Source organism: Chionomys nivalis, chromosome 10 (genome assembly GCF_950005125.1).
Source record: "Chionomys nivalis chromosome 10, mChiNiv1.1, whole genome shotgun sequence".
Lineage (NCBI taxonomy): Eukaryota > Metazoa > Chordata > Mammalia > Rodentia > Cricetidae > Chionomys > Chionomys nivalis.
In genome coordinates, this window is record NC_080095.1 from 5,073,539 (window position 1) to 5,098,049 (window position 24,511).

General features: G+C 42.0%; 1 protein-coding gene across 1 annotated transcript in view; it reads right to left on the bottom strand.

Annotated features, from left to right (window-relative positions):
• Rapgef5 (Rap guanine nucleotide exchange factor 5) overlaps positions 1 to 24,511 on the bottom strand; it is a 229,683-nt gene that overhangs the window by 159,976 nt on the left and 45,196 nt on the right. Inside the window, exons 4-6 of the mRNA XM_057782269.1 lie at positions 22,656 to 22,777; positions 21,264 to 21,432; positions 9,801 to 9,867 (exon numbers count right to left, since the gene is read on the bottom strand). Coding sequence (XP_057638252.1) covers positions 9,801 to 9,867; positions 21,264 to 21,432; positions 22,656 to 22,777 — 358 coding nt within the window. The remainder of the gene's footprint in view (positions 1 to 9,800; positions 9,868 to 21,263; positions 21,433 to 22,655; positions 22,778 to 24,511) is intronic.

Genomic DNA, 24,511 nt, shown 5'->3' on the forward strand with positions numbered 1-24,511 from the left:
GACTGGGGCCTCCCCCATTAATCACTAATTAAGAAAATGTACTACAGCCAGCTCTTATGGAGGAATTTTTTCAAGTTATGTCCCTTCTTTCCAGGTGTCTCTAGCTTGTATCAAGTTGACATAAAACTAGCCAGCACAACATGTGAAAAGAGAGGACAATTTCTAAGGGTTTCTTCCTGTCTATCTTTGTCTTGAAGAAACCAACCACGATGTTTTCAAGAAACCAACAGTTCCACTTAACAGAAGCATGGACTTACTCTAATTACTAAGGCACAGTGCCATGTGGAGACACAGTGCAAACTGGTTCAATTGTACTGAAATTAGTTTAATGAAAGCAAGATGGTTAACAGGGTTAACTTAAGCCTGATTCTTTTCCTTTTCTGACCCATCCAACAGATAAAGCTTCTTTACACATTGCAATCCTCTTGGGAGATTCAGTACCTATTTTTGCCTAAGTAGAATCTCAACCCTCCTGCTGCATTCTAGACATTTGTCAGTTCACTCTGCCCATGTTAAATAAAGGATTCTTTCCACCTCCTAAGCATAGCACACCCTGCTCGTTCCTTAAACAAACACCACTGAGCTTTAATGCCCTTGCTGCTATTTCTAAACACAGTGCTGTTCTCTCTCTGTCACTCTCCCTGGCCCTCATAGCAATGCTGACCCTCCATGGGACCATTTAAAACCCCTAACTGACAATGCTGATTTGTTCCCCAGTAGCATCCACAGCACTGTGTATTCATTACAGACATGGGTGCTCAAGGTCTGTCAACACATACACCAAGTCGTATTTCTTTTTTGGTTTGTTTCTTCTGAAAAATGAACTTGGGTAACCTGATAAACTATCTGAATTGGCTTTTAAACTATGTAGTTACAGTTAACAATATTCATAATTTTACTGGGTTAAAAATAAAAGTACTATTTAAAATGCCTCCAGAGGCCTTGTTGCATCAAATCTTAAAAATTCCATAATGAATTAGACCATGCAGTAAATAGTGACCTGAATGTTAATAATGAGAAAAAAAATCTATCATGGTAGGATTCTACTTTATTTTAAATCCTTATTTCTCTGGTGTAGCTATGTAACTATATAGAAAATGGTTGGCCTCGGACTCAGGCTCCTCCTTCCTTAGCCTCCAGGGGCTGGGATTACATGTGAGTACCACACTCTTCATGTGCTACTGATCACTGTGTGATTAGCACTGTCTGTCTCAGACATCTTTTTCCAGTGGCAGCATGCTCTGCAGTGTGAAACCGGACTGCAACAGAATGCAGAAAGCACGAGCTGGATCGCACCTCGACACCTGTCATCCTTGCCTCTTACCCACTTCTCATTCGGGTTTTCGGGAATCAACAGCAAACCAACAGATTGCCATCAGCAAACAAGTTCTTCAAAAGATTTCCCAAAGTGCTGGAGATGCGGTTCAGTCACTGGGTGCTTGTCCCAGTACCAGGAAATGCAGAGGGGGATGGGACATTTCCAAGTAAAGATTCCTCTTAGTGTTGTTTCTAAGAGCGCAAGACTGAAAACAACCACAATGTTCGACAGAGAAGAAAATGGTAGATTTGTGGACTATGAAATCACAGAATCACTGCTTGTGTTGCAGGTAATGCTTTTAACATGGAAACATGTTAAGCGGAAAGCACCGATCACAGGTGGCTGAGGTGACACGTCACAAGTCGACCAGCTGGAAGATGGAGGCAGGGAGGTTGGGAGCTCACAGCCCACCTCAGCCACCCAGAGAGGTTAAGGCAAGCCTGGGCTACAGAAGGGACTGTCTCAAAACAGATACAAGAACCAACAACAATAAATCCCAATATAGTACAGACTGAAAAATTAAAATAGTTAGCTTCATGGTTAAGAATTACGCACACAAGAAAAACACCCAGTAAATTATAACTACTTCAGTATTAATAATAGGTTCTTTCTGAGTGCTTTCAAATTCTATAAGAAGTGTTTGTGTGTTTGTTTTTTTAACTATGAGACCATTATGTTCAAGTGAAATAACCCAAGTTTCTGGCAAGAAAAATGAAATTCATGGTGTGGTAGCAAACAGATTTATATTCATTTGGCATCCACAAACAAAGAAAAGAGTTTATATTTCTATCAAAAACACATACAAGATATTATTGTTTCTTAATTTGTGAAGCAATATGAGAAGACAAAGCAGATTTAAAATTTGCCTTAGTCCTTTATCACCAAAAGAATCTTAAATCTTACTTTTTCATGTCTGTTGGCCCTTCTCTATATGTGGACACACCAGACAGTGCTGTGACTCTAACTTATGTTTGTGAAATTCCATTTCATGTATTCAACTATTAAAAGTTCTACTTAAACTGATGTGGGATTTCCCTCTGTATGCTTGAACACCATTAATGAATTAAGAAACTGCTTTGGACCTATAGCAGGGCAGAACTTAAGTAGGCAAAGAAGACAGAAATGAATGCTGGGAGAAAGAAGGGAGGAGTCAAGGAGCTGCCACTGGAGATAGGTATGCTGGTAAGCCACAACCTCGTGGTGATAAACAGATTAATAGAAATGGGTTAAATTCATATGTAAGAGTTAGCCAATAAATAGCTAGAGCTAATGGGCCAAGCAGTGATTTAAATAATGCAGTTTCTCGGGCAGCTGGGAACCAAGAAGCGGCTGCCTCCCTCCTTGCAACAATTTGGCATGCCCACGTGGTAGACTAAATCCATGTAAAACCTATAAAAGCTTGAAAAGGAATTCTAGATACAGAAAAACAAATTTAGCCTCATTTTTTTTTTCCAGAGGTTTTTCTGATTCAGCCATAGCAGGAAACAAAGAGCCATGCGGTTTTAAAACACAGCTTCCTGGGCCATGCTGCTAGCACAAACTCCAGCTATGGAGCATTTGAATGGCATTTGTAGGCCCGGGTGTTTGTGTGCCCACTCGGAGTCAGGAGGAAAGTAGCTGAGACCATGCCCACAGCTCAGTGCTCCCTGCCCAGGCAGGCATTGAGATCAGGTCTACTAGGCTTGTGCAGGCAGGAGAGCATAGCGGATTCCTGCCACCATACACAGGCCACACAGTGCACTGCATGGTGGATTTAGCTTTTACCCAGCAAAAAAAGAAGTTTATATGCTTCACGGTGCTATCCAAAGTTTAGGTGGTGAAGATGGCTCTCACCCAGCAGTCCTAGAGCTGAGATGAACTACCTCCACCATATTTAAAGCCTGAGAGAGGCGGAGCCAGTACCCAGGGCCACTGAGACCAAGCTGCTTAGCATTTTAAGAAATGCTTGTGATCAGAAAATAATTACAGATAAGCAATAAAGACAAATTCAGATGGAAAAGAATGCTAAATGGGTCACAGTGTTGGATAAATGTATGTAGGCTAGGGAGAGAGAAGAAAAAGAGTAGAGAGTTGAAAAAGAAGTAAATTGTTTAAAACAAAAAGTCTTAAAGAGAACGAATACAGATAGTCATAGATTAAAAGGGGTAAAGAAAAATAACCCATATAAAAGTGGAAAATTTACAGAGAGTCTGGATTATGTATATTATTGTGTTATCTTTGAATTTTTTTGACTGTGAATGACTTAAATACAGAGAGAAATTTCATTGTATGGGCTGCTAAGCTAAACCAAAATGTATATCATGACTTCAGAATTTGTGTCTAAGGATATGTTGCTTTGGAAAAGAGGTTCTTTTCTTGTTTCCAAAAAGGATGAGAACCTGTGGATTACTTCCAGGTTAATATGGTTTGATGGACTGAGACCCCCCCCCCCCGAAAGATCGCTGTGAGCATCCCTCAAAAAATGACTTCTCCCAATAAACAGCAGGAAGCAGTTTGGAAAAACTATGCCCATATTCTCAAATATTGTTTGTAATTGTTTCTTTATATTTAAAGAAGAATATGTTATAGAGACTTGTATTGATACAATCTTGATTTATTGATACAAATTTAAGGTCAATTTTGTTATATGTATATGTATTTCTGATCTTGATTAAGGTATTATGTTTCTGCAGCTCATTTAAAAAATTTAATGTATAATTAAAAAATATAGGTTAATAGATAGTCATCTATAATACTCAAGCTTGTAGTCACATTAGTTAGAATTTCTAGATGAATAGAGATATATTTCAGTTAGATAGGTATTCTTCAAACCTTTCAGAGACCTTCAGAATATGACATTTAAGATGTTTTAATAACTTAGGTCTTTTCATGACAATGAGACACATCTGCTCCTGGCAGTACAAGCTACTTCAAGAGGAAGATGGGCATAGAAGAGGCTCCTTATGTACTTGGTTAGCCATTTGGGCAAGAAACTGCTCTTGCCTGGACTGCTTGACTGGACATGCAGCGCCCACAGAAAAATGACTGCTAAACTTGCCTAAAGGTAAGATGGTCCTTCGGGGTTCCTGTTTCTACTAGACATTCTGCAGGATACAAAAGAAAGTGATTAGCAAAACTGCCAATATAGGTGGAACTGTCTTTGAGATTTTCTGCTTTATGAAAAAGTCTGCTGGATACTATGGGACTGTGGGCTGAAGATGGATGCCCTAATGGTACAGAAGAACTTTGGGTGACTGTCCAGGCAGTGAGATGTCTCTGTCAATTCTAGAGTTTTGGAAGTTGCTTACAATGCACTTCCTGTTTACTTAGGTAATATTATATACTTCTGGAGTCTTTGATGAAGTTGAAGAATTTATAGCTTTCTTTAGTTATGATAAAAGTAGATATAAATATTGTAACTGTAATCCTTGTTTGATAACTGTTTTGCTATATGTAATTTTACTATGTTGAAGATAAAGCCTTCCTTTTTATTTAAACAGAAAAGGTGAGGTGATGTGGGATTTCCCTCTGTATACATGAATACCATTAATGAATAAAGAAACTTATTTGGACCTATAGCAGGGCAGAACTTAGGTAGGCGGGGAAGATAGAACTGAATTCTGGGAGAAAAAAGGCGGAGTCAGGGGGATGCCATGGAGCTGCCACCGCCAGAGATAGACATGCTGAAACTTTGCTGGCAGGCCATGACCTCGTGGTGATACACAGATTAATAGAAATGGGTTAAATTTGTATGTAAGAGTTAGCCTATAAGAAGTTAGAGCTAATGATTCAAGCAGTGATTTAAATAATACAGTTTCTGTGTGATTATTTTGGGTCTAAGCTAGCTGAGCAGCTGGGAACAAACAAGCAGCTGCTTTCCTCCTTGCAACATTAAACCAATGTACAGCAAAGTAGCTCACTATAAAATATGTATGGTATTCATTTTATAGTTCCTCAGACTTCTCTGGAAAGGACCAAACAGGAAGCACATTTCACAAACCCATGATGGCCAATGCCCAAACTGAGCATTCAATGACATATTTCTGTCCCTTGTGAATTAATAAGGTCTGCATTTCTATGTGTACTCTCATCAACGTGATGATCCTCATCTTGGACAACACCCCCATAACGCTGTAATACTCACATGGGTAAACACACATAATATATGGCCTTCTGCAATTCCCAAGGGATTAACTCATTACTAAGCTTTAGTCACATGACTCTGGATAGATTACAACCATATATATAACCACCACACTTTTTTCTCTTTTTGTTTCTTAATTGTCTTTTGAGATAATCTTGCACAGCCTCAACTTGCCTCAAAGTAACTACATGTTTGAGGATGGTCTTAAACTCCTAATCCTCCTGTCTCTACCTTCACAGTGTTGGAATTACAGGTATACTACCATGCTTGGCTTGAAAAAATGTCCTTTTCAGGTGAGGGAGATTTGGGTCTAGAACCCCATGTCTTTAGCATGTACTCTAATATTGAACTATACACCAAGTCTTTGAACAGATAAAATAAGATAGGGACTTTGGGCTCACAACAATAACCTAAACAATACACACTGTGTTGCTCCCGCAGACCAAGTCTTTAGATGTAGAATTTCATTATATTATCATATCTGGCTAGGCTTAGGTATTTTCTTTGAAATTAAAAATGATAACTCAGAAACTTTTTTTTTAATTTTGTGAAGATTTATTTAGTATATTTTAGATGTACAAGTGTTCTGCTTGCATGCATGTATGTGCACCATGTATGTTCCTGTGCCTGCAGAGGTCAGAAGAAGGCACTGGATCTCCTGAAACTGGAATAACTGTCAGTTAGGAGCCACCATGTTCATACTGAAAACAAAACACAGGTCTTCTGAAAGAGGAATCAGTGTTTTTAACCACCGGAAGTTAATTTTCTGAGGCTGTTTATGTGTATGCTGAGATGTGTACGGAATTGGGGGTGAGGATAGGAAATCTATTCACGGGAAGAAGAGAATACAGTTGATGTGCAATAGGTGTCCAACATGAGTACATATGTAAATACATACACAGTACAATAGCATGCATGATTACGAAGTGTCCCTGAGAAAGCTGACCTTAGAGAAACTGAAGTAACTTTACCCCCTCTTCACATGACCCCAGAGATCTTCAGTCCACACCCAGTGGCCTCTGAACACTCTAGCAGGACGACAGCAACACTGGCACACAGGGAGAGAAGGAGGAACAAGCCCTGTGGCCCTTCAAAAAACAGAAACACCACCAGAAATGTGCTATCACTCTACCACTGAGCTACACCATTGATCCACAGATGCCGCTATTGCCCGGAACCAGATCTGGAATCACGGGCCTCGTTGGATACCTCCTCTCAATGCTCAATCCACCTGGCCCTTCCCCAAATCACATAATTATTTCTTTTATTACTACTGAAAGAGAAGAGTCAGACTGAGGATTCCAAGTAGGCATTTTATATTTCCCACAGATAAAAGGTATAAGGTAATGCAATGTGTGTGATCCTGATGAGGGCAGAAGGAAGGCTAGTCATTCCAGGGTGGGGTGGGAGGGGCTTACTGCCATTCACTAAAAAGCCCACTCAGGTCAGTGAGAGAAGGAGTGGAGATGAACTGCATTCCATGTCTCCATTTCCCAGAAAGGGGTGAGTGGAGTTGAGTGTGTACATTCTAAAATGATTGCTCAAAGTGTTTTTAAATGACATGATTGTGCTTATTATGCACTCAAGGTTACAGGTCTGTGCACTCTCCTCACCCCCTGGTGAAAATTACTTTCAGGCATGGCTAGTTTGGCTTACACGATGAACAGGTCTTTAATATCCCACCTTCTTAAAGACTCAGAGAATCCAAACTCTGTGCTATTGCTGCATCATGAAACTTGAAATTTCCAACAAAGGAAGTACTCATGTTGGGTTGAGGATGGCACTAAAAACCAAATAAAACAATAATTGATGCCAACAGCAAAAGCCCCATCACCACCATGCTCATGTACCCCTGGATAGGGAATTTCTCCAACATACAAATTCAAATTGCTGAGTTAACAAAGAGAGATTAAAGAAATGCTAGCTATTTTAATCTTTTTGCACCAAGAAAGGAAATAGCAAGACCACAGAGCTAAGGAGAGAGGCTTTGTGCACAAGCGAAGGGAAAATATGGGACAAGCACTACAGAGGAACAGGAAGTCTTGGAAGGCTAGGTGCCTTGGGAAGACACAGTCTTGGACTTTCATTGTTGTATCCAGCTGTACCTGACAAGACAATGGTTCTCAGTGGGACATGATGGCTCTCTAACAAGTATCACCCAAGAGAGCTGGGTAGAAAAGGCAGCATGCAAGAGAAATCAGACAAAGACCTAGGAGAAACCAGAACCTAGTATATGGTAGGAATTTTGGGTCATCTTATCTATAAAGCCAAATTCCAAATGGAGGAAAAAGAGAATAAAACATTTTACAAGAAAGGATGGTAGGAAGCCGAAGCCTGGGAGGACAAGTTCATAGAAGACTGGAAGTGAGCTCCATCACAACCTTGGACACTGTCTTAGTCAGTGTTCCATTGCTGTGAGGAGACACCATGACCACAACATTTCTTATAAAGGCTTGCTGACAGTTCATTCTCATCATTGCAGGGAGTATGGTGGCCTACAGGCAGACACAGTGCTGCAGGAGTTGAGAGTTCTACATCCAGATCCACAGGCAGCAGGAACAGAAAGAAACTGGGCCTGGCTCGGACCTTTGAAACCTCAAAGCCCACCCCCAGTGACACACTTCCTCCAGCAAGGCCACAATTACTCAAACAAAGCCACGCCTCCTAATCCCTCTCAAGTAGTGCCACTCCCTGATGACTAAGCATTCAGATATATGAGCCTGTAGGGGTTATTATTCAGACACCAAACAGGAAAAAAAGCTGTTGAGAAATTGATATTCTATGGTAATTAAGTAGCTGGTTATAATAGCTTCTTCTAGAGAAATGCAAAAAAGAAAATTTAGAAAATGCTTCCTTTTAGTTAAACTTTAGTTTGGAGTTAAATAACCTCTTCTGGCTTTCCTACCTATAAAACAGAAATGATGCCAGCTGCTTCCCAAAGCTGTTGCACATCTTAGCAGAGTGCAAACACACATGCACAGACGGTATATTTAACACTGCATCAGACTCAGAGTGGTTTTTAGATGGTAATTATTGTTTTGTATAAAACAAGCATTTCTTTTTGTTCTGTAGTTTAACCTAGAAGTGTGTTGTTAAATATTTTCCTAACACACTGTCAAGATTTTCTCTTGTGTGGGATTCTGTATCAAAGCTTACCATATTAAGTCCCAAATTACTTTACTAAACTCATCCTTCAAGTGGTGTCCAGGTGGCAAGACCTGGTGCATTACACTTCATGTAGACAGTTTCACTCATATACAACCCAATCAATCATGATTTCTGCAATTAGCGTTTCATTAAGGGTGTCAGGACTAATCTTGGTTATCAACTTGACATACTTGGAAAGTAGGATCCTCACAATTGGGGAACTACCTCCATCAGATTGGCCTGTGACATGTTTGGACAGCACCTGGGCTATGTAAGAAAACAGGTTGAGCACGAGCCAAGTGGAGCAAGTCCATACGCTGTGTTCCTCTGTGGTCTGCATTTCAGTTCCAACAACCAGGTTGTCACCTTGAGTTTCTACCTGGCTGCCCCGATGGCAGACTATAAAGTGTAAGCTAAAATAAATTCTTAAACCCTTTCTTCTCCAAGTTACTTCAGTCATGTGTTGATCAAAGTAGGAGATGCAAACTCGGACAATGGTACTAACGCAGCACTAAAGACTCTCCAGAGAGGTTAGAAAAGCTTCTCAGAAACTGCCAAACAAATGCATAAAGACACAAATCCTAGAGCTTGTCAAAAATGGACTTAGTGATTAGAATCCACAGGGCCAAACACGGTGATACACACTTTTAATCACTGTGAGTTCAAGGCCATCTTGTCTACACAGTGAGTTCTGGGTCAGTCAGGAATACACAGTGAGACCTTCTTTCAAAAAAAAAAAAAAATCTAGCATTGACAGCCAGTTTCCACAACAAAGAAAGTATGAACTTCCCTTCAGCCAGCAAAGCCACTAATCACTCTTTTCAACATCCTTACAAAACATAGTGACAATGTTGTAACACCATATTAAAAAACAATTCCATCTCCTTGTGTTGCCTAACACGATTCCTTTCTCGGACTAAGCAAACAGACTATTTTCTCATTTGTGTAGCAAGTCACCACTGTCTCTAGGTTAAGCCACACTGGGTCCAAAGCCCAGAAGCTATGAGCACAGCATGAAGACTGTATAGGCTATGTACACCTTCCCCCAAAAGCACCTGTGATATCACTGGAGGCTACAGCAGGGTTCAGTCAAGCCACTCTGCCAGTACCTTGCATTGCGCCACTTACAACAATAAGAAGCTATTCCCAAACCGCCTCCTTCCTGTAACTTGGTCTCATTATTTTTCCTATCACGTAGGGCAATTGTCTTACCGCAGATGTTAGCCGAGCGAGAATTTCATCGCTGCTTTCTTCTGAGTCCTCCACTTTCTGATGAGACCTTTGAAAAACAAACAACAAATTAATCCATAGGGCTGGTTACTCAAACTTATCTACCAAATTATGGGAAACAAAGGGCAAAACTAATTGACATTGTCATTATGTCAAGAGTGAAAGTGTGTAAATAACACTGTGTTGACAGAGCCAGAGATACATAGTCCTTTACCAACCAATTCCTCCTTAGAATCAATTATCCAGTGCCTCTTCATACTGCACCAGCTGAGTTTGGGGTGCTACTCCCCAGACATCATAGGATAACCATAACATACCTGATTACAGATACAGGCATGAACAAAAGTAGATGTGAACATAAGGTGGTTAAGTACTAAGTTCCCCTTGAATCTAAATGAAACTGTGAAGCTATGAAATGTAAATTTTCCAGTACATTTGAGTTTCATACCAAGCAAATTAACTATGAAATAGTGCATTTTAGGCTTAATCCTATGGTGAAAATTAGAAAATGAAACAAAAAATACAGAAGTACAGAAGTACTTTGCTTTCAGAAAAATCACAGCCCAGGTGAAAAGAAAAAATGTTATGCAAATATCAAGTAATTAATGAGACATAACGGTACAAGATTATTTTGTTTAGGATTTACATAAATGTGTCTCTGTTATGCCCACATTATGAGTCCCTCAAAGACCACCAGGAATCCAAATTTGTATGCAAAAGCAAAGAGCCTTTATTGCAAGCCTAAACTTGGGCTCTCTGTCGTCGCGACACAGCAGTTGGATTGGGGGAGCACTGAGCTTAGCTATGGCAGGGTTCTGAAGGAGTAAAGAATGCAGGGGTGGGGAATTCTGGATTCAGATGGGGTTTGAACTCCTGATTGGACAGGAGTGGGGCAACAGAAGTCTTGTCAAACAGGGATTGGTACTGGCATTGATATAAGGAAACTGATAACCAGTATACAAGTTAGGTAGGCTATTCTTAATCTTCTGGAGCATCTAGCACTTGTTTGTCTCCATTCTCATTGGTCCTCTGAAGGGTACAGTGTGTGGCTTTCCCGGCTATTGTAATGGTGAGGCCTAGTCTCAGTATTGCTAGTTTGCAGCCTATTATGGCTGCACTGATGTTAAGACAGGCTTCTTCATTTCTACTTGAAATAAAAATCTTATAAATTACATTTTTTTCCTGGTTTGATCAAAGGAAACAATGAATTAATACCAAGTGAATGCATAAAACTGTATCTTAGAACTATTTCCACAAGCAACCCCTTTTGGCACACTCTATGATGAGAGATTCATGGTAAACTGATCTGTTGAGACAAGAATCAGAAATGTAGTGTAGTGATTGATTCCCATCTCAGTAGCTGGGGGGAGCCAGCTCGAGAACCCTAAGAACAAGAGGCCCTATTCCAGTTCTCCACAGAAGGGAGCAGCAAATTTGTAAGAAGGGTCAATCAAGTTGATCAGTTCTGGCATTTGGTTTCTCAATTCTGGTAAATGTTATTAAAACACTTTTCAGAAAGAAAGTCATGATCCTAAAATCTCAGGAAGGAATACAAGCCCCTGCCTTTCTAAGAGTGGGGAGATGCAGCTATGAAGTCCAGGCTGGCTGGCGCATGTCCTAACTGCCACTGTTTGAACAGCTAACTAAAGATCTGCAGAGGAAACCAGGCATCTTTACCTTTGCATGTCTCCAAAGTCACCTGGGAGTATTTCAAACGACAATCCTTATCATTAAGATTCTCATTTCCTTGTGAAGGAGGCTGTGCTGGATGAGAAGATGTGAAACTTCACACTGAGCCTGGTTTATATGATTAGGCTTAGTGACCGAACAGAGCTGACAGAGAGTTAGGGACCAAGTGTACCAGCCAGCACAGCACTGAACGAGGTCTTATGTGGCTGCCTCTGCCCATCATCTGCAGTACAAGTGGCTTTTCAGGCCTGTCAGACCCAAACTGATAGTTTCCCAATAAAAGACTACACATCCAAGCTTCTCTTGTCCAGGACAAGCAGTTCAGGGAAAGGAGGGACTAGGGTGGAGAAGTCATTTCCACCTCTAGAAGGGGCCATATCACATATTGTGTAGGTACTTTGTCCCTCTGTACAAACAAGTTCCTCCTCACAGTGAATACATATAGTCCCCAAAGGTCAGACCGTGCCTCTCCTCCCCCTCTCTCTCCACCTTCTGTCTCTCTACAGCTTGCCTTAAATAATTTAACAAAAACACCACCCAAAAGTTGAGTTAGCGGGCATGAGACAGTGTGCGCTAGCACAGACTCAGCTGTGAATCTGTCTTCAAAAGGCTGCCGAGAGGAGCTGCAATTCCAAGGGAAGCTCATGTGTCTATGACTTGGGATGGTTCTTTCACGAGCAGTGGGTGTGCTATCGCTGCCTTCCTGAAACATAATCCCATCCCTGCTCAGAGGCAGCGCTCTCTTCATCACACTCCCAGCACAGACCTTGGCAGAAGCATTTCTGAGGATAACACATGATAGTGTGATGCTCTCCCTGGAGCTGCCTGTAACCTGCAGCTTCCTTTTATCTCCTCAGTCACCATGATCTTAGCAGATTCATACATAGAACCCCCAGACCTCATCCTGCTGAGCATGCCTGGTTTCTCCACATTGCTTTTCTCCTTCTCCCTTCGTGGTGTCCTGATACCCCATGGCCATTCATCCTTTCTGTACCCACTCCCCACGGCCAGTCACCAATCATTTCCTTTCATGTTCCTTTCTCCAGTTCTGCTTCCTTTGGCCCAGGCCTTCAACCCCTCTCAGACTGTAACCCCCGTTTAGCCCACTCGATTAGCTCTGGTCTCTCTTGTTCTGCTCAATCTTCCACAGCCACCCAGACTCCCTTTCTAAACCCCAGATCTGGAAGTGCTGTTCCTAGATGCCACCCAGAGTAGCATTGTTGCCTGCTGAGAACAGTGAAGTTCAGAAATACCTTTCCTTCCCTGCCCACGGGGTCCTCAACTCCCCACATTGAAAGCTATGCACATCTCAACGGAGCCTAAGGGAGCTCAGGGAAGCAGGGCTGCTGACCACAGGCAAACAGTGGGGAGCTGGAGTTAGAGAAGCAGTAGGGGACAGTGGCCTTCCTTCTGTTCTCACCACCCCACTTGGTCCTTAACTCCCTGCCCGGCTTTTAGGAAAATGTTAGAAGAATCACATTTGCTTAATACTGCAAACAAACTTCTACAAAATGTGAATAAATTCTTAATTTACTTATACAAACACGTAACAGTGCAGCTCAGGAAAGACCAAGTTTCCCCATCAGATTAAGTAGACAATAAACCAGACAAGGCAGAGAGGCAGCAAGCATATGTACGGTCGGCATATTTTCCATTATCACTGGGATATACTATGCTGCTAAGTGAACAAGAGAGGGAGAAAGAAGGGAAGAGAGAGAAGCTGTATAGTTTGGCAGTCAGAGGACTGCAACAGAGACCCTGGCTGGAATGCACCTGTAAGGGACAGGGAAGTGGCTCTGGGAAGAGAGATGTTTTGCTGTACACTTGTGGCTGATTCTAGGAAGCTCTGGACCAGTTAGGAATTCCGGGGCTGATGCCCCAAAACTCGGCTTTCCAATGAAAGCCAGACTCAGTAGTTTTCCAAAGGAATGCACTAAGCCCTGGTGCAAGACTGGTCTTTAAAAGCCTGTGAAACTTAGTATCTTAGAGTTCTATTGTGTGGATACAGGGATGGCAAAGTCTATGTTCCTTGGCCCTGTGATGTGGGAGTGTTTTCTATCTATCTGTTGCTTTCATTGGTTAATTAATAAAGAAAACTGTTTGGCCTGATAGGGCAGAATTTAGATAGGTGGAGTAGACCGAACAGAATGCTGGGAAGAAGGGAAGTGAGGCAGATGATATAGCTCTCCTCTCCAAGATGGACGCAGGTTAAGATCCTTCCCTGTAAGCTACCACCTCGTGGTGCTACACAGATTATTAGAAATGGGTTAATCAAGATGTGAGAATTAGCCAGCAAGAGGCTAGAGCTAATGGGACAAGTAGTGTTTAAAAGAATACAGTTTCCATGTAATTATTTTGGGTAAAGCTAGCCGTGCGGGAGCTGGGCGGTGGAAAAAGGCCCGCAGCTCCCTTCTATAGCCTTGGACCCTCTAGCCATCAAGCTGGAAACATATCATATCCATATCATATCATATCATATCATATCATATTCTACCCAAAGTACCTGCAGTCCCTGGGGGGGGGGGAGAAAGAAAGAAAGAAAGAAGGAAGGAAGGAAGGAAGGAAGGAAGGAAGGAAGGAAGGAAGGAAGAAAGAAAACCACAGAAAGTTTTGCTCTCTTCCCATAGTGCTCTTAATCTTAACTGGTGGCAATGGCAACACTGTGGCCCCAGTTAGACATCATCCTCGACCCTCCCCATTCTCCCCTTCTGCTTCCCCTTACACACTGAGGCACACTGTATAAGCGATATCCACCCTGCAATGCCTCTGGTCCTTCCTTCAGGGCATTCTTCCCACTTCTCACCATGTTTATCACTGCTGCTGTAGTCCCGGCCCTGACCCCAGAATGGCCTTGAAAACATCTAAAGCATGACCCTAGTCTTCTACCTAGACCTACAGTCAGAGAACCTCAACTGAGCAATTTTCACAGATCAAACCAACCAGTGGCCATGTCTTTGAGATACTGTTTTGACTGATGATTGGTGGAGGACCACTCTGGCCTCCACCAGCACCAGGCTGGATGAGTGAATAAGAAAGGTATCAAAGCCAGCTAGAGAGAAGGCCAGTAAGCAGTGTTCTTTCATGGTCTCTGCTTTAGTCCCTGCTTGATTTCCTGCCCCGCCTCCTTGATGGTGGACTGTGACTCGGAAGTATAAGCTAAAACCTTTGACCCCCCCCAAGCTGCTTTTGGTCAGATTGTCCTACCACAGCAGAAAGCAGCTAGAACGGCCTCCTCACACTGTGTCTCCACACTGTGACTCCCTACCCTTCCTCACACTGTGATTCCCTACCTCACCAGATAAAGTCCAAAGTATCTTTTGTTCAAGAATCATGTAACTTGTACTGCTCTGTGTTTCAGAAGGAAACTCTGGCAGCACAGGAGAGTGAGGAGGCAGGAAGGGTGGGCAGGGCGCAGTGCTGTTATCTGGATGCTGAGGCAGCACAGGGGTCTGCGGCCGGAAGTCACTGCTGTAGAGCAGATGCAAATGCACGAGGCAAAGTAGGAAAAGCAGAGACACTCAACAATTCAACTCCTGACACTTTGTGTTAAGAGACAAGGATTTTACTTTTATTCAGGTGTGGTCAACCTGAATGATCAAGAGGTCAGGAGATCTGAAAAACAATTCTATTGAAACAACAATCTGTTACTCAAGTTCCCTGGAGGAGACATGGCACACCAAGGAGCTATGAGAGGAAGAAGCCCTAGGATCAGCAAGGCCAAGGTGGGAAAGAAAACGTAGACAAGAGAGGCAGGATTGAACTGGCTAAAGAAGGGCTGTTTTGCATAGTTACATCTGACTCTGGGAACAGGGGCTGTCTCTAGTGGCCTGCTACTGCAGAGGCCAAGGCAAGTGGAAAGCCCCAAAGAGAAGACCAGGAGGCAGATTTTGCATTTATTAGTCCACGTATGAAAAGGACTTGCACAAATGAGTTCTCTACTGTCCGAAGGGATAGTGAAGAGATTGACTGGTCTTTGGAAGGGCATCTCCTCAGGGTCAAGCGCAGCCCAAACTGCACAGCCTTGGAATATGGAGTGCGCGTGGTCAGAGAGGAAGCATAAGCAGCACAGTCAGCGAGATGAAAACAGATGTGGTCCCAGGAAACAAACGTAAAGGCTGCTTTCAAAATAGCAGCGTCACAGCGGCAAAGATGTTGACCTGTGCGGGAGGACCAGGACTGAAAGTCAACCACTTTATTTGGGAGCACAGTCCGAGGACATTTTAAGTAGAGAAGGCTTCCTCTCAGACAGAAAAGACCCCACATCTCCCCTCTCAACGTAGCCCTCACAGCCCCCACCCCCAGCATATCCCACAGGGCATCTTATTGAAGAGCGGGAGAAAGAAGCGCACACTGTATTTGAATAACTTTACTATATTAGACCAAAATTGGGGACTCCTTGACCACCCAAAAGAATGGGTTTCATGTAGATAACAGATAACAGGTCCTTTAGCAAAAAAAGAAAAAGAAAAACACTATGTATTTCTTTCCATATCCGAGCTGAGCATTAGTAACCCTCAGCAAGTCTTTAGTATTATAAATGTCAGCCATCTGTGACTGGAAGGCCTTGGGTTTAGGTACTCAGGGGTCAGTGAGAGACTGCTTGGAGCCAGCCTCTTCACCCTTGCTAGCTGAAAGGGACCAGTCTGTGGTCACAAAGCCTCGGCTCCCAGCAGGTCCTTATGAGGAGGAAGCAGCACGCAGGTCCTCGTGGAATCACTAGGCCATCTTTCTAGATACTGTGATTTCCTCAGCCTTCACTCACACTCCTGTCCTCCCACCCAGAATAACAAATGGCAGCTGGGAATAAGTTCATCCTGGGAAACTGGATTCTGGCATTTGTGTGAAGGAGGCACTGAAGCAGTCTCCTTCCTCTCCTTCCCCGAGGCTGTAGCCTCTCAAACTATCTCTCTTTGGGGCACAGAAACCACTTCATAGAGAGCAGGGTATTTGTGTCCTCAGACCAGGCATCAGGCCTTTCTCTTTTCTGCTGCAGATGTCCTTTTTTAAATGATAAAATCCCCTTTATTTTTTTTTTTCTTCTTAAAAATACATTTGTTCAGAACAGATTTCTGTTTATAGAGGGACATTAAGTGATTTTCTGGCATCATTTTAAAGTCGTTTAGAGAGGATGGGAAATTGGGGGGGGAGATAATGTGGAATTGCATAGGTAGACCTTAATAGCTTTCAAATATCAGAAAGGTTATTAAAAGCACCACAGGACAGGGGCTTTAGTTCATAAATGGAAAACAAAGGACTTCAGAGGGCATTTTGGTTAGAAGGAATAAAAGTGAGACAGCACAAGGCTAAGAATAACATAGAAGAATGGATTTTCCTGTGAAAATTACCAAGAATAAGAACACAAGTCCAAGACACTTCGTAGGCATGGTAGGCCTTGGGCTCCCCCTTGAGGGCTGGGCAGAACTTAACAAGGAAAGGAAAGCAGAGCTGAGAGCAGGAGAAGATGACCAGTGTGGGCAAAGACTGGAACAATGGAGATTTCGAGGTGAAAGCCAGAGTTATGACGAAAACATGTGCAGGAGTCAGGAGAGGTGCTGTGCCAATTCAGCTGAAAGATGACAACGTCACTACTTATCTTTTCTCTGACGGTCCTCTAGCTCCGAGTGTGCTTTCAGAAATCTAAGAACAAGAAGGATATATCTTCTCTATCCTGAATAGAACTGTGATATTAACATTGTTTTTTTTTTTAAAAAAATTATTGTTTTTATTGAGCTATATATTTTTCTCCACTACCCTCCCTTCTCTCCCCTCCCCTTCTACCCTCTCTCGTGGTCTCCATGCTCCCAATTTACTCAGGAGATCTTGTCTTTTTCTATTTCCCATGTACATTAGATCCATGTATGTCTCTCTTAAGGTTCCCTTTGTTGTCTAGGTTCTCTGGGATTGTGAATTGTAAGCTGATTTTTAAAAATTTATTTCTATGGGTCATTTATGGGTGAGTACATATGATATTTGTCTTTCTGGGTCTGGGTTCCCTCACTCAAAATATGTTTTCTAGATCCATCCATTTGCCCAAAAATTTCAAGATGTCATTATTTTTCCTGCTGTGTAGTACGCCATTGTATAAATGCACCACATTTTCCTTATCCATTCTTCAGTAGAGGGGCATTTAGGTTGTTTCCAGGTTCTGGCTATGACAAACAATGCTGCTATGAACATAGCTGAGCACGTGGCCCTGTGGCAGATTGAGCATCCTTTGGATATATACACAAAAGTGGTATTGCTGGGTCCTGAGCAAGGTTGTTTCCTAATTTTCTGAGAAATCGCCATACTGATATACAAAGGGGCTGTACCAGCTTGCACTCCCACCAGCAATGCAGGAGTGTTCCCTTTACCCCACATCCGCTTCAGCATAAGTTGTCATCAGTGTTTTTAATCTTGGTCATTCTTACAGGTGTAAGATGGAATCGCAGAGTTGTTTTGATTTGCATTCCTCTGATGACTAAGGATGTTGAACATTTCCTTAAACATTTTTCAGCCATTTTAGATTCCTCTGTTGAGAATTCTCTGTTTAGTTCTGTACCCCATTTTTTTATTGGGTTATTTGTTCTTTTGATGACCAATTTCTTGAGTTCTTTGTATATTTTGGAGATCAGTCCTCTGTCGGATGTGGTGTTGGTGTAGATTTTTTCCCCCATTCTGTAGGCTCCCGTTTTGTTTTATTTTTTTATGCTTGGCACATTTATTTATTTATTTATTTGTTTATCTATCTATCTATTGTTTCTTGAGACAAGGTTTCTCTGTAACTTTGGAGCTTGTCCTGGAGCTCGCTCTGCTCTGTAGATCAGGCTAGCCTTGAGCTCACAGGGATCCACCTGTCTCTGCCTCTCAAGTGCTGGGATTAAAGGCATGTGTCACCACCCGCTGGGCTATATTTAGTACTTATAATAAGAATAAGCACGTCCTTAGCTTTCCAGTAACCATTTGTACCATTACTAACTGTGACCAAATGCTCATGTTCACATCAAATGAAGAAAACTTGCTGGTGAACATGGCATTCAACAGTTGGTTCTAACCCTGAGACCTGACTACATCCGTAGTAATAAGTGTGTGCCAAAAAAATTGTTTGGATTTTTTTCATTGTTTTTAATGAGCTATACATTTTTCTCTGCTCTCCTAAAAAGATTGTAAACAATCTGGAATTGAAATTAGGGCTTGAATTTTTAAAATAACTGTCACTATATAATAATACCTGAAATTAGAGCAGGTTCAGGATTTACACATCACAAAGCTTTTTCTAGGGAGGTGTGGGGGCTAAACCATGACAACCAGATTATTCAATGCCCTCTTGCCCCCCAATCTAAGTGTACCCAGGGATTGCCACAGCTACACCGTGTGTACAGGACATAAAATGGTAGAAGGCTGTCACAGAGCAGCGGTCCTTCCCTCAGAGTTACGTGAGGCCCACCATCACGGCCATGCCATGAAAAAGCATGTCACTTCTCAGAGAGTTCCTTGGAGCTTACTGACGTGTGCCTGAGCCTCTCTGAGAGGTGTCCACTCTCCATGAAGAGCATATTACAATAAAGGATATTCCATGCCATGCTAATTCAGTAACACTGGAATCTACAGTACGGTTTCCAGGTCCTCTGTCAACAGTGGTACTGACAAACCCAAAATCACTCCACAGCTTAGGCTAACACGCCCATAACTTGTGCTTACAGTTCTCAGAAGGGATGCACGGATTACTGCATAATGTTGAGTGCATCACAGCAGGTGCACGAGGCTGAGGTGATAAAGCTAGGCACATGTAAATGCAGACACTGAAGCTATACTCGCCATTTGTGTGACCTGGGACAGATTACTTGGACCCTGTGCCTTAGTTCTCTCACATATAAATGGAAATTAACAGTACTTGTCTTATGGAACCTTTCTGAAGTGAAACAGGACATAAGGTATTTGCTTAGTACAGTACCTGACATGAAATATATTCCTGACACCCAATTTTTCTATTCGAAATGTATTGTTAATGAGATTTCTCTTTAATTAATTAATTAAATAATTAATTAAAGATTTCTGCCTCCTCCCAGCCCCCGCCTCCCATTTCCCGCCCCCTCCCCCAATCAAGTCCCCCTCTCTCATCAGCCCGAAGAGCAGTCAGGGTTCCCTGCCCTGTGGGAAGTCCAAGGACCTCCCACCTCCTTCCAGGTCTAGTAAGGTGAGCATCCAAACTGCCTAGGCTCCCACAAAGCCAGTACGTGCGGTAGGATCAAAACCCAGTGCCATTGTTCTTGACTTCTCAGCAGCCCTCATTGTCCACTATGTTAAGTGAGTCCGGTTTTATCCCATGCTTTTTCAGACCCAGGCCAGCTGGCCTTGGTGAGTTCCCAGTAGATCATCCCCATTGTTTCAGTATGTGGGTGCACCCCTCGCAGTCCTGAGTTCCTTGCTCGTTCTCTCTCTCCTTCTGCTCCTGATTTGGACCTTAGGGTTTCAGTCCGGTGCTCCAATGTGGGTCTCTGTCTCTGTCTCCTTTCATCGCCTGATGAAGGTTAATATTCAGGAGGATGCCTATATGTTTTTCTTTGGGTTCACCTTCTTATTTAGCTTCTCTAGGATCACGAATTATAGGTTCAATATCCTTTATTTATGACTAGAAACCAAATATGAGTGAGTATATCCCATGTTCCTCTTTTTGGGTCTGGATTACCTCACTCAGGAAAGTGTTTTCTATTTCCGTCCATTTGCATGCAAAATTCAAGAAGTCATTGTTTTTTACTGCTGAGTAGTACTCTAATATGTATATACTCCATACTTTCTTCATCCATTCTTCCATTGAAGGGCATCTCGGTTGTTTCCAGGTTCTGGCTATTACAACAATGCTGCTATGAACATAGTTGAGCATATACTTTTGTTGTATGATAGGGCATCTTTTGGGTATATTCCCAAGAGTGGTATTGCTGGGTCCAGGGGTAGGTTGATCCCGAATTTCCTGAGAAACCGCCACACTGCTTTCCAAAGTGGTTGCACAAGTTTGCTAAAAGTCTAAATTAACTGCTCAGTAGTGTCATTTTTTTAGCTAATAAGAGTTATATTTGTTGTAAGGGATGCATCTCTTGAAAGCTATATTCTCACCTAAGAAGTAAGGGCAATTCCACTTGCCTTACTAATATCAAAAAGCAAGAAGAGTCAACAATATGAGACAGCACGCTGATGCCTGAAGAGTTGCACATCTGTGAGTGATTCAATTGGCATTTCATCCTGCTGCTCCTTTCTGAAATAAGCTTGCCACTATTGCCAAGGATAAACAGGCATGTCATAACCCCCATATCACGACTCAAGGAAGCTGCTTCATATATTTTAACCATACAGTGATTCACTATCTTCATGTGATGATTCACATGCTTTAATTTGAAAACTCTGCTTCTAGATTATTTTCAGAAATTTCTGTTGAGCCCCTTCTTAGCACAGTCACGACGTGGATGGTGGATGAGAGTTAATGTTTCACTCAACTTTAGCCCAATCATGTGTTTATACCTAATTTAGACCATCCACTCATTTAGTAGTGAATTGGAAGCATCATGGTGCAGCTGGTGAAGCAAGCCAAGGATCAGAATAGCAATGGAGCCAAGTCTAGCATGAATCTTCAACAATGTTTCTTACCTTTGTGAACTTGGTAATGGTATTCCTACCACTCAAACAAGACAGAAGCCTGAAGAAGCAGAGCACAGTCCCAGGATATAGGACAGTTCTCTAGGAGAGAACAGTGTACACTGGTACCCAACAGCACGTACTCACAGGTCACAGGTGCCAGCTCTAGCAGGAAGGAGATGCACAAGCTGCAGGAGAAGCTTCACTCCGTTTTGCCATTCTTCTTCTCTTTCAAATTCACAGTACAAGTAGCTACATTCCTCCGAAGAAAATTGGTAGAAAACATAGTTATCTTGAAAGTACAGATGTTGGTCCACTGTTTGAAGCAAGCAAACAAACAAAAATGTTATGCTTTAGAGTCATAAATCAAATCAAATAATAAAGTCCAATGATTAGTGAGAAACCAAAGGTAACATTCATTCACCCTTGCACATAAAATGAAAGGACACATTGATTAATTTCACTGCTCAAACTTTGACCAATATATCCACATATGTTTTATAAGTTTTCTGCTTTACAGACAAGTGCTGGTCAACTTAATATCAATTCAAAGAGGGTGGCAAAAAATGATACAGAAACAGCAAGTTCCATCTAGCAAGATTAGAAATGATTGTGCATCACTGCTTCAGGGGACACGTGGTGACGCCTAGAGACATAGTGAAAGGATGTGCTCCTGGCATCTACAGGAAAAGGAGATGGGTGATGCCAAAAGCCCTACATGCACAGCACAGTCCTCCTACAACGAAGAACTCTCTAACTTAGAATGTCAATACCAACAATGCTGGGGAATCCTGTTTTAAATGAATCTGAAGTTAGAGGTTTGTCTCAAAAGGCATTTACACAAAATGTGTTACCAACCATAAGCCTGCTCCTCAAAGAGTGTTAACCTAAAAGTATTAGGTGCTAGGTGTTACTAAGAAGACTAAAACCATGCGCGCATCTGTGCTGTTCTTTCCCAATGACACCAAGACTTGTCCTTTGTATTTATCATCTATAGAAACAAGGGTTTTTCAGTACCAACTAGCAACTGAAATAAAGAAGAAATAGCTTCCACTGCTTCAGTTCCCTGGGTTCAACTAAGAAGAGAGACTGTCATCTACTTTGGCTTCTACTTAAACATCATTTTCTATCCCGTTTGAAGAACTAATCTTCACAGCTCACATATCTAAGTGTTTGTGATTACTTAATTAAAATAATGCACACACACACACTCATAAATCAGTTCCTGATTACATACAGCATGATAAACCATTCTTTTGAAGCAACAAAAGACATAACTGACAAAATAAGTTTATGAGCAGAGTTGACAAGAAAGGAAGGCAATGCCTTTTACAGGTTTATGTCTACAATCAACAAGTACTTAAGTATTTTCACAGAAGGTGTGGCAAAAATAAATGGTTCAAAAATGATGTGTCATTTTTACTTAAAATATAAGAATGTAAACATTTAACTTCAAGACCAATTTCCATCCAGATTATAACATGCTTTGGTCTAGCAGTTTAACAAAGCAACAATTGTGTCTTAAATATGAACACTCACCCGAAGACATAATTCCCATATCCAGTAGGAGCTGCCAGACTCCAATGGCCATAGATCTACACTGGACGAAAGGGCAGTGCTCTAGAAGCCAGTCAACCAGCTCTGACCCCACACAACTTCTCCTGGACCAAAACAAAGCCATAAGCAATGAGAAGTTCACAGCACACAGTAAAATCTTGAAACACACTTGATTGAATATGAAGAAATGAAATTAGCGGCTCTTTATGTAAAGGGACTTCAGATTGGTGATGAGGAACTTTCACTTAGACATTTTGGGACTTTTGCCTGCTCCCTTTGGTAACAAAAGGATTCCATAAAGGTTCGACAAAACTGGACCACAGACTGCAGCCTAGAGTTTTGTTCACTGTTTTTTAAAGATTAGACTCTAAAACTTGTTTCAAAGACCTAAAACCTTGACTGTTAACCATTTTAATGTAAGCAAAGCAACCCCATTAAGGAGCCTAGATCATAAACACAGGAAGCCAAATGTGTGTGCTGGATTCCACTAACCACACATAGTCATCTCTGTAATTAGATTTGAAACACACACCAAATCGCACAGTCTATTACAAGCAGTATCATCAAGTCAACTTTTCCATTTGTGTGGGCCTCAGGGGAAAAAAAAGAAAAAGAAAACTTTTTGAAATACAGGTTTTCATTTGCAGAGGAATCTAATTTATACTTTTTCTCCAGCACAAAGGCCGCTAGAGTGCTGTAAGAAAGAGAGAGCAGGAGAAGGAGGGAGGGAGGGAATGCCTCATACACTGTGGACCCTTATTCTGCAGACACTGAGGAGGGATGAGAATGTACTGTTGAATTTCTAAACCAGAGAAATGTGTTGTGTTGGCTCACTCTTGTGACTGACACAGTACGAGCCATCCATAGCAAGACTTGCTATGAAGAGCCACACTTCCACTGAGCCACTGGATTCAAGGATCCAGCTTTTGTTAAAGCATGTTGATATCTGGTCAAGTGTCATTACTTAAAAGATGCTCCAAGGCAATGAAGACAATTCCAAACATGCTCAGGGGCAGGTTACCATTAAAACGATAGAAAGATAAGAATCCAGATATGTGGAGTCTTTTAAATGAGGACACAGGTGGCAAGAAAACAGGCAATTAGACCAAACAGTCAATATTAACACTAACTCTACAGGAAGGAATCGAAGTGTTAATTAACTAATTACTCAGGGCTTCTTTCAATTAGCCAGCATCTTTTCGCCTTTGAAAGCACTTTCGTTCATGGGTTAAACACTATGGTATCTTTTTATTTCACATTTTCAAAACACTGAGGCTCATCAGCCTTCTCTGAGTGTCTGCTTGGAACACAGAAGCCCACAATACAGCATTTGCTCAACAAACGAGACCTCCACATTGTACCGGGTGGCTGGCGAGACGGCAGCTGTGCCTATGTGAGCAAAGGCAGCCATGAGGAGGTCTTTTCAACAACACTGCTCGGCAGTGCCAGGGGGACAGGCAAAGGTACATGGAAACTGAGAAACCCACTCCCATCAGACCCCTTAGGTGCTGCTACTGACCACAACGCTCAGATTCCTTAGATTCCCTTTCTCATTATGAAGGGTTCACCCTGTTTGAGGCATAGGCTTGGCACGAATATGCTAAAACACAGAATTGCCATGACAACCTTCATGGAAAACGGTACCACTCCCTAACAAGCTACTGTTTTAATTCCATGTGGTCCCTTTCTGCCCCTCCCTAAATCTCACCATTATGTTTTAAATTTCTCCTACCATCTGTCTGGCCATGAAAAATATTAGAGACAAGGAGAAAGTCTGTCCTTAATATCTTTAATTCCTAGTCTTCTGTCTTGTTGACCAGGTCTACAACAATCCAGTT